Below are 11,259 nucleotides of genomic sequence, written 5' to 3' on the forward strand. Positions count from 1 at the left end.
TATATATATATATATATATATATATATATATATATATATATATATATATATATATATATATATATATATATATATTACTTTTGTTTTAACATATATATTAAAAATCTATGTTTATTGGTTTTAGTTATATTAAAATCGGAATAATAAATTATAAGACGGAAATTTTTTAAGAATATAATTAACATAATTTTTAATCAAAATATAATTTTTATATTGAAAAATAATATTTTTGTGGCATATTTTTCTTATCACTATTTAGTCAAGATTGCACCCTTACTTCTTTCACCTATTTCTGCATTCTGAGAGGTATTGAGAAACGTTGTAATTTATGTTAAAATTTGTAACGTAATTTTTATGTGGTTGTATGTTTCGACTTGATATTACGTAGCAAATTTGTGACATAATTTTTATGTTGCAAGTGAGTTGTTACATGCATTATAGCTACGTGTTTATGCTAATTGATGATTTGGGAGGAAATCCATAATCTTAAACAGAGACCAATTATATTATTTTATTAGAGTATTATAGTTGTATGGGCCTCTTATACTTGTGAATCTAGTTTAGGCCCATTAGTCAGCACGGTTAGCCCATGCCTTAGGCCTTGCAATGCTTTGTATATAGTCTGGAACTATTGTATCACATGTAACTTTTGGATAACAAACTCAATACCAAAAGCTGATTCAATCTCATCTTCAACACTGAATCAAAGATTCAAAGATGACTCACATTACTCATCTCTATCATGGTATCATTCGCGTGTAACGATCAACCTCGCTTCCGCAATCCGTCATCGTTCGTTTATACCGCATCTCTTTGCAAGCTCAGCTAAGCTCTTCCTCCTGGTAGTTTCGGCAAGATTCATCCATGGCGTCCTCCGATAAAGATGAATCAACGATCAAAGATCAAGAAGTTTCCAATGTGTTTGCGTCAAACAAGTCAAGCAACACGTTTGGACCGAAGCTTTCCATCAAGCTGCAAGAGAACAATTATCTGCTCTGGAATCAACAAGTAGAGGGAGTAATTCTCACCCAAAAGATGCATAAACTTGTTGTCAATCCACAAATTCCGCAGAAGTACAAGACAGATCAAGATCGCATTTCTGGTACGTTTTCTGATGAATATGAAGCTTGGATAGTTCAAGATCAAGCCGTGTTCATTTGGCTGTTATCCACTATCTTTGAGACTGTTCTTCCTAGGGTTCTTGCTTGTAAGCATGCCTTTGAAGTATGGGACAAGATTCACCAATACTTCAATGCGCAGATGAAAGCAAGGGTTCGTCAATTGAGGGTTGAATTGAAATCCACCAAGAAAGGTAACAAGTCTGTTACAGAGTTTGTGTTACGCATCAAGGCCATAGCAAACTCTCTACTTGCTGTTGGGGATTTCATCACTGAACAAGATCAAGTTGACTCCATTCTCAATGGACTTCCAGAGGAATATAGTCCTTTTGTGATGCAGATGTATGGCTGTCCCATTCCCCCCTCACTCTGTGATGTTGAGGCTCTGCTCTATGTGCAAGAAGCACAACTTGACAAGTTTCGTCAAGAACTAGCAGCTAACACTGTATCAGCAAACATTGCACACACAAATCCTGGTGAAGAAAACTTTAGAGGTTCCTACTCAGGTAACCGTGGTAGAGGGCACAAATTCAATCGTGGCCGTGGTCGTGGGCGCGGCAGAACCACCACTGGTGGAAGTGGCAGTCGTCCAACATGTCAGCTCTGTGGAAAATATGGGCATGCTGTCTATACATGCTGGCATCGATTTGATGAAAACTTTGTGCCAGAGAATTCAGATAACTCAAGACCAACAAGTCAGGCCTCCAACAACTCAGGGGCTACTCAGGATGCTGCCCAAGGCACCAAAGCTGTTGCTATGATGGCTACCACTCACTGTCCAGCTGCTTACACCCAGGAATACTCACTTCCCACAGACCTAGAATCTCAGGCATGGTTTGTGGACTCAGGTGCTTCTCATCACCTTACTCCTTATGATTTATATTTACAATTCAAAAAGCCATATACAGGGTCAAATCGTGTCTATGTGGGTAATGGTCAAACTTTAACCATTAAGTCAATAGGATCCTCACAGTTTTACTCAACTCTTAACCCAAAACACAAATTAAAACTGTCTAGCATCCTACATGTTCCTTCTATTACTAGAAATTTGTTGTCAGTCTCCAAATTCTCTGCTGATAATCATGTTATATTTGAATTCCTTGCTGATAAATGTCATATCAAATGTCAGGATTCTAAGCAAATTCTTGTTGAAGGAGTGCTAGATACCAGTGGTCTCTACTGCTTCCCTCAATTACATTTGGAGTCTTCCTCTTCTCACAATCATAATCATGGTCTTGGAACTGGCACTGCTGTACAGTCCTTTGTAGTTTCAAATTCTGATGTACATAGATCAAACACTTGTAATAGCAATACTCTATGGCACCACAGATTGGGCCATGCAAATTTTAATTCAGTTTCTTCTGTACTAAAATTGTGTAATGTCTCTATTTCAAATAAACAAAAGTTTGAGTTTTGTCAGTCTTGTCATATTGGTAAAGCTCATAGATTACATGCTCCCTTGACTAACACAATATATGAAAAACCATTTGACATTATTTACACAGACTTGTGGGGTCCTTCTCCAAATCCCTCAAGCTCTGGTTATAGATATTATATTGCCTTTGTTGATGGACACACCAGATATACCTGGCTTTATTTTCTTAAGCAAAAATCTGAGGCCTTGCATGCCTTCAAATTGTTTCATCAGTATGTTCAAACTCAATTCAGTACTAAGATTAGGTCAGTCCAGTCAGACTTTGGTGGTGAGTTTAGACCCTTTACAAAACACTTATCTGAACTAGGGATAATGCATAGACTGACTTGTCCTCATACTTCCCATCAGAATGGCTCAGTTGAAAGGAAACATCGTCACATAGTGGAAATGGGACTCACCTTATTAAACCACTCTTCCATGTCTCTAACCTACTGGGATCATAGTTTCTCAACTGCAGTTCATATAATTAATAGACTTCCCACTTCTGCTCTAACCTGGGCAAATTCTCCCTTTCATGCCTTGTATAATAAGCAACCTGACTACCATACTCTAAAAGTCTTTGGGTGTTCTTGTTATCCTCTTCTTAGACCTTTTAACAAACACAAGTTTGAGATGAGAAGTCAGGAGTGTGTTTATCTAGGGTTGTCTTCCCAACATAAAGGTTTTAAATGCCTTAGTAAAGCTGGAAAAATTTACATTTCAAAAGATGTCACCTTTAATGAAGAACAATTTCCCTTTTCCAAATTGTTTCCTACTGCTGACTCTGCTGAACAATATACATCATCACAATGTCCTCTTAAGGTCTCATCCATACCTTTACTCTCTGGGTCTATTTTTGCCAACTCAAAAATTTCCCCCTTATCCACTTCTCAGCAAGCTGGCTTAGTGGTCCCTAACACACCTACTCAGCAAAGTCCTAATAATCTGAGTCCTCTCATAAATAGTACTGGTCAAGATAATGCTTATAATAATTCTTTGCTTGACATCACTCAGCCAAATGCCCAACTTGTTGCACATACATCTAGTACTGTTGGTAACAACACTTCACCTAGGGATAGTACTGATGGTAACAACACTTCACCTAGGGATGCAGCTACTGCTACAACTGACAACTCAATTGATATTCCTAGTCATGACTGTGCCCTAGTGTCTGCTTCTCCCAAAAGTCATACTCAGAGCTGCTCCAATCACAGACTTCACAGCTCTCCCTCTCATGATAGTACACATAGTGTACCTGCGGCATTGCATTATCCAGAGGATATCAATGCTAGTACTCCACAACATAGTTTACAAAATAACCTGGTCACAGATCCTGAGGATCTCATTACTCAACATAAGTCTGGCTCTTTCTCACAAACTAAGGTCACTTCCTCCTCTTTACCTCATAGTCCTGTTGTACAGCCTGAAAATCCAAATCTTGATCATAATAGTCTTAATCTCTCTGATGCTTCATTATCTCCCTCCATTGTTTCTAGTAAGCCTCTGGTACCTCTGGTTGAAAATAGTCACCCTATGCTCACTCGAGCCAAAACAGGTCATTCTAAGCCAAAAACTCTATTGGCTTATACAGTTTCTGAACCTACTACCATAAAACAGGCACTTTCCAGTCCTGAATGGACTAAGGCTATGAAGGAAGAGTTCAATGCTCTTCAAGCAAACCACACATGGACACTTACCTCTTTGCCTCCAAATAGAACTGCTGTAGGTTGCAAGTGGGTATTTAAACTGAAGAAAAATGCTGATGGCTCTCTTCAAAAATATAAGGCTAGGTTGGTAGCCAAAGGGTTTCACCAGGAACATGGGTTTGATTACACTGAGACCTTTTCCCCTGTGGTCAAACCTACCACCATCAGAGTTATCTTAACACTGGCTGTCACCTATAAATGGGACATTCAACAAATTGACATCAATAATGCCTTCTTGAATGGCAATTTACAAGATGAAGTCTATATGGTTCAACCTCCAGGTTTTGTCAGCTCTGATAAGCAGCTTGTTTGCAAATTGAATAAGGCATTATATGGGCTCAAACAAGCGCCTCGTGCTTGGTATGAAAAGCTAACACAAGCACTTCTTCAATTTGGTTTTACTACTTCTAAATGTGATAATTCCCTTTTTGTCTACTGCAAACAAGGCATAACTATGTATGCACTTGTATATGTTGATGACATTCTGATTACAGGCTCTAGCTCGTCGTTAATTCTTGATCTAATCAATAAGCTGCACTCCAATTTTGCCTTGAAGAAACTTGGCTCACCCAGCTATTTTCTGGGAATTGAGGTATCCTTTTGTAAAGATGGTGCGATGCTGTTGTCTCAGTCCAAGTACATTCAGGATCTTCTAGCAAAAGCAAAGATGACTGCAGCAAATGGTGTTCCTACACCTATGCTCAGCACATGTAAACTAAGCAGACACGGCAATAATCTCATGAATGATCCTCACCTCTATCGGTCAATTGTTGGAGCTCTACAATATGTGACATTGACACGGCCCGATATTTCTTATAGTGTGAACAAGGCGTGTCAATTCATGGCATGTCCTCTTGAGACTCATTGGTCTGCTGTAAAACGCCTCCTTCGTTACCTTAGTGGCACCTCAAGGTATGGTCTTCTACTCTCTCCATCTGCCTCACCTTCCAAGTTTTCTTTGCAAGCTTATAGTGATTCGGACTGGGCCAGTGACCCGGATGATCGACGATCTACGTCTGGCTCCTGTATCTACTTTGGTCCTAACCTTGTGGCCTGGAGTTCCAAAAAGCAGTCTCTAGTTGCTAGATCAAGCACAGAGGCTGAATACAGGGCATTAGCTCATACCACATCAGAACTGCTATGGCTTGAATCACTCCTAACAGAACTTCGTATTCCTTTTCACACACCTATGCTCCTATGTGACAATCTCAGTGCAGTTATGCTATCGCATAATCCAGTGCTGCATGCTCGCACGAAACACATTGAACTTGACATTCACTTCGTTCGTGAAAGAATTGTTGCAGGAAATATGAAGATTCAACACGTTCCAGCAGCTATGCAAATTGCCGACACTCTCACTAAGCCCCTGAGCACCACTGCCTTTCAAGACCTGCGAAGCAAACTGAAAGTAGCTCATGTTGATCACCACCTTTCAGCTTGAGGGGGGGTATTAGAGTATTATAGTTGTATGGGCCTCTTATACTTGTGAATCTAGTTTAGGCCCATTAGTCAGCACGGTTAGCCCATGCCTTAGGCCTTGCAATGCTTTGTATATAGTCTGGAACTATTGTATCACATGTAACTTTTGGATAACAAACTCAATACCAAAAGCTGATTCAATCTCATCTTCAACACTGAATCAAAGATTCAAAGATGACTCACATTACTCATCTCTATCATATTTTGTTAATGTTGATGTTGAGCGTGTCGATATATAACAAAAAATTTTGAAAAATAATGTTCAAATTCATAAAATTATTTATGTGGTAGTATACCGCTGATTTTATAAGTATTTATTCAATGGGAGATCATTGAATGAAAGTGAGTTGATTAGGAAATATTAAAGAAATAAAGGGAGAAAAGAGTATATTAATAGACAATTGAAGGATGAGGTAGTTGTGAATTATTTAATTTTTTAAAGATTATTAAAATAAAATATAAAATATCTATATTTTCACATTGTTCTTGTATACTAGAAGTTTGACTATTTTAAATTTAATTTTTTTGTTCATTTGACTAATATTTTCTTTTCATATTGCATACATTAGTGAAAGAATATACTGCATACGTTTGACTATATACATAAAGAGATAAAACTCAACATAAATTTCACTGAAAACTCATGGCATACAATGTTTCTTCAACTTCTTTTACATCCAACATTTCCCAACCAATCCACGACGTTTTCATTAGCTTTAGAGGCGACGACACTCGGTATACATTTACCAGCCATCTTTTGGCCGCATTAAGCAGACATATCACCGTCACTTCTAAAGGCAATCAATGATGCCAAATTATCCATAGTTGTCTTCTCATAAAATTTTGCTTCTTCTAGATGGTGTTTGGAAGAGCTTGTGAAAATCTTGGAATGTAAGAAAAATAATGGACAGATTTTAGTGCCAATTTTCTATCATGTACATCCAACACAAGTAAAGAATCAGACGGGTAGCTATGCACTTAACTTGGCGGAGCATGAACAACTTAGAGATATGAACAAGGTTCAAACATGGCGGCTAGCTTTGAAAGAGGCAGCAAATTTTTCTGGCTGGGATTGCTTAGGGACAAGGTAATTAATATTCACCTCCATCGCATAAATTTTGTGTTAACTCCATATCACTAATGATAACTCATATTTTATTATATATTTCATCCAATTATTATAATTCAAAAATAACCGAACCGTTATGTATGATTAGTGAATCGAACCGAACTGAAGTTAAAATAACCGAATCGTTATGTATGGTTAGTGAACCAAACCATTATGCACAAACAGTCATAGAACCGAACTATAACTGAAATTGAACCGAACTGAAATTGAACCGAACCAAAACTGAAAATGAAAAATGCTTAAAACAAATTAAAATTATTAAAAAATAAAAAATAAAAAATAAAAAAAAGACTTAACGGTTTGGTTCTTTGATAAATAGTTTGGTTTGAGAAAATTTACCTTCTAACGATTCGGCACAGTTTAGAACTTCAAAACGGTATACTAAACCAATAATTTTGGTTCAATTCAGTTATTAGTATATTAAAATAATTCGGTTCAGTTCGAGTGAATTTTTATTATAGTTCAGTTCGGTTCAATTCAATTTTTCTCCCTAACCGTACCATAAACGCCCCTAATAACATTAACAATACTAAATATAAGTAAGACCATTTGGCCCACGATAACAACCTTCTAAAATAATGATAATCCCTCTGGCCTTATTTATAAGCAAAGATTCATTTTTTAAGTTTATTGAGTAATGAATGTATCTGATAGACCAAATACAATGAACCTAAAAAATAAATCTTTGTTTATAAATAAGGCCGGAGGGAGTAGCATTTACAAAGATATGATTAACATCATACTCATTTTCTTAATAATCGTTTGTTGTAATAATTTCTTAAAAGAGAAATGCTCGTTGTTACGAAGCATAATTAACGAAACACAAGAATATCACTAACCATGCCCCATGTTTCAGAAGAAAGTCAAATTTATATATTTTGGTAAATTATTATATGTCCATCGTGTGTTTCGTTTCGTACGATATAGCAATGTTCTTTCTTAAATATTATCATCATTTCTTTTCTCTAAAATTTGAATTTAATAAATTCTTTTTTTTGGCAAAATTTAGTCCATTAGTATAAAGGTTTAATTAATGACAATTTCCCATCCCATCTTATGAGTCTCTTACCTATCATCGAATTGGCAAAAATGTTCTCGTACTTCCGTAGATGCATTTTCGGAAGCACCTTTTTTTATTTAACATTGTTTTATTCCGTAGCTACACTTACGTAACTCTTCCGTAATGCATCTAAGGAAGCCTTAAAACATAATAATTTTTGGGATTTTTCCAATTAATTGGGAAAATCCCAAATTAATTGAGAAAATCTCAAATTAATTAAGTTTATGGCATATACGGAAGCATGAGATTTTTCTAATTAATTGAGAAAATTCTAAATTAAATTACAAATTAATTGGGAAAATCTCAAATTAATTTCTCAATTAATTGGGAAAATCTCAAATTAATTAAGTTCTTGTTTGAAAAGAGAGTGTTTCGTAGCTGTGTCTACGGAACATTCTAATTTTCCCAAATTAAGTAAGTTCCACTATGTTTTAACGCTTCCGTAGATGCATCTACGGCAAAAAAAACCATTTTTTTTTTAAAAAAAAAGTACTTCCAGAAATGCATCTATGAAAACTGAAAATATTTTTAGAATTTTGCACGTGAACGAGGGATTCATGTTGTGAATTGAGAAATCGTCCAATATAAGTATATATGACTTATCCTAATGGTGAGAGATTCAAAGGTTTTTTCAACTAAACTTTTTTAAAAAATTGTTTTTCAACTGAACAAGTCATGTTACCAACCGGATTGTTCAATTCATAAATCTATCTTATAAATAATATACAAAACAAATTCGGGCGTTGTGATGTGTGACTTTTTTCTAAAATAAAAATTATTACTCTATTTTAAAAATGAGTAGTGCTATTTAATACGAAAGAAATTGAAGAAGAATGCAATAATGTATATATGTTATTATTTTAAAGTATAATTTTAATTTATTTTAAATTTAATTGGAATCATGGGATGGTGATAATAATGAAGGAAATTTCTTAACAGATCTCCTAACCTTCTTGGCCACCCCTGGCGAAATTTCCAGAATGCCCCTATATTTCGGAAATGCATCTCCGAAATCACTTTTTGTCTGAAAAAAAGGGTGATTTGGGAAGTGCACTTCCGAAAACACGAAAAAAAGATGTTTTCGGAGATGCATTTCCGAAAACACCCCTTTTTTGAGTTTTCGGAGATGCATTTCCGAAAAATCCCCTTTTTGGGAAAGGCGGGTGTGTTCGGAGATGCATATCCGAAATATTCCAAGACCAAATTGGTCTTGGAATGTTTCGGATATACACTTCCGAAAGAATTCAATAACTATTAAAAAATTAAAATCAAAGTGAATCAATACAATTAATAGGTATAAAATCAAGGTGAATCAATAAAATGAAGGTGAATCAATAAAATCAAGTTGAATCAAAATTTCCTAAACAATTTTAAAGTTAAAAATTATTTTACTAACTTATATAAATCAAAAACATTTTAATTTCATAATTAAATTTTGATTATTTAGAATTAAATATAAAATTTATTCTTTAAATAAAATTAAGACAAAATCTTTTTTTAATTTTTTTAAACTAAATAAAAATTTATAACTCATTTTTAATTATGAATCAGAATAGAAATATATAAATATATAATAATAATTATTAATTTTATAAGTGAAATATATAAATATATAATAATTATTATATAAATATATAATAATATAATAATTATTATAAATTAAAACACTATTTTTTTAATTTTTTTAATTTTATTAATTATTATATAAATATATAAATATATTTATAATTAATATATAATAATTATTATATAAATATATAAATATATAATAATTTTTATAAATATATAATAATTATTATAATTATTATATAAATATATAAATATATAAATTAAAACACTCATTTTTTTAATTTTTTTTGTAAATATATAATAATTATTATAAATAAAAAATTATAACTCATTTTGTAAGTGAAATTATTTTAATTTTTTAATTAAAATTATTTTAAATTTTAAAATATGAATCAGAATAGAAATATATAATTATTATTATTCATAACTCATAAATTATATCAAAATATATAATTATTATTATTCATTACTCATAAATTATATCAAATTTATGATATATGAATTAATTAATATCATAAAATTAATTTTTGGGCTTTTTTTAGATTTTTTTTTGTTGTTTCGGAGATGCATCTCCGAATTTGTCAAAATCCCAATTTTTGGAATTTTTTCGAAAATGCACTTCCGAAGTCTGAAAAAATTTTGAAAAAAAAATATTTCGGAAATGCATTTCCGAAGCGGGGTAAAATTGGGTTTTCGCAGGGGGTGACCCCCATAGGGAGGTGGGTAAAGAAATTTTCATAATGAATGGTTGAGATTATTATTGCCTTTCTTGTTTTCACATTTTTTTAATAATAAGCATTTTTCTTTAAAAATTATGTTAAAAAAACAAAGCAGGCCTTATTATGACGTTGACATATTTTATTTAAATTTATATTTTTAAAATGAACAGGATTGAGTCTGAACTGGTAGAGCAAATTGCAATTGATGTATTGCAAAAGTTGGACTCTATAACAAGTGGGGGATTAGAAAGACGTATCAACACATACAGGAAAATTGCACAACAAAAATTGGAGAAATCATTGAGAACTGGTAATCTTGCAGACATCGATGATCTAGTCAAAACATTATACCAACTTGCAGAACTAAAATTAGAGAAAGCCACACGTTCAGATGATTCAGGTGTTTTGGATGATCTTATGGCTACATATGAACGTATCTTACAACTTAAACAAGACAAGTGGATGCGAACATATAGTACAAAAGATTTAGAGGATTTTAAGGCTACAAGGAATCATGTATTGTATATTCAGAGAGAGCAATTCAATCGTAAGATGGGGATCCGTGGTATATAGATAGAAATGTATTAAGAGGGGCTCTCCCTAGTCTCAGGGTGCCTCTTGCCCCTTCTCTTTTAGGACTCTTGAGACCTATTCTCATCATTTTGTGACTCGTGAGGTAGTAGTTAGTGTTTGATACAAGATTTCAAATTGTTTGGGTTAATGTGTTGTTTTACCAAGAGATCCTCTGTCTCTCTTTCAAATGTTTTTTTCTTGGTGGTTTGTCTAAGATTAAGAGGGATTATCTTATAATTTGACATTCACTTATTTGGCGGATTTGAAAATCTTGGAATGAGATAACTTTGTGAAAGTGAAGGGCATGAAAGACATGAGCATGCTTTGGCGTGAAAATGGTATATTGGTAGATATGTGGGTAACTCTTGTGATTTCTCTGTCTATCTCGCGAATCCTATCATACAATGAGCTAAGAATAGCTTGAGTGTCTTCGTCTTTCCTTTGGTGTGTTTTTGTTGTTCCTTCAGAGATTATTGTCTATATTTTCTATTT

General features: G+C 33.8%; 1 protein-coding gene across 1 annotated transcript; it reads left to right on the forward strand.

The window, feature by feature from the left end:
• The first annotated feature begins 6,360 nt into the window (after nucleotides 1-6,360).
• Nucleotides 6,361-10,767, forward strand: LOC131642886 (TMV resistance protein N-like). Its single transcript, XM_058913052.1, has 3 exons — nucleotides 6,361-6,452; nucleotides 6,574-6,804; nucleotides 10,365-10,767. Exons 1-3 carry the CDS (start codon nucleotides 6,361-6,363, stop codon nucleotides 10,765-10,767), a joined length of 726 nt encoding a protein of 241 aa, XP_058769035.1.
• Nucleotides 10,768-11,259: the final 492 nt, after the last annotated feature.

The sequence above is a fragment of the Vicia villosa genome, unplaced genomic scaffold (genome assembly GCF_029867415.1).
Source record: "Vicia villosa cultivar HV-30 ecotype Madison, WI unplaced genomic scaffold, Vvil1.0 ctg.006019F_1_1, whole genome shotgun sequence".
Taxonomy (NCBI): Eukaryota; Viridiplantae; Streptophyta; class Magnoliopsida; order Fabales; family Fabaceae; genus Vicia; species Vicia villosa.

Coding starts and splice junctions, on each gene's coding strand:
- LOC131642886 (XM_058913052.1), top strand. CDS start 6,361: ATGGCATACAATGTTTCTTCAACTTCTTTTACATCCAACATTTCCCAA. Junction 6,453..6,573: donor TTTAGAGGCGACGACACTCG/GTATACATTTAC, acceptor TGCTTCTTCTAG/ATGGTGTTTGGAAGAGCTTG. Junction 6,805..10,364: donor TGGGATTGCTTAGGGACAAG/GTAATTAATATT, acceptor TAAAATGAACAG/GATTGAGTCTGAACTGGTAG.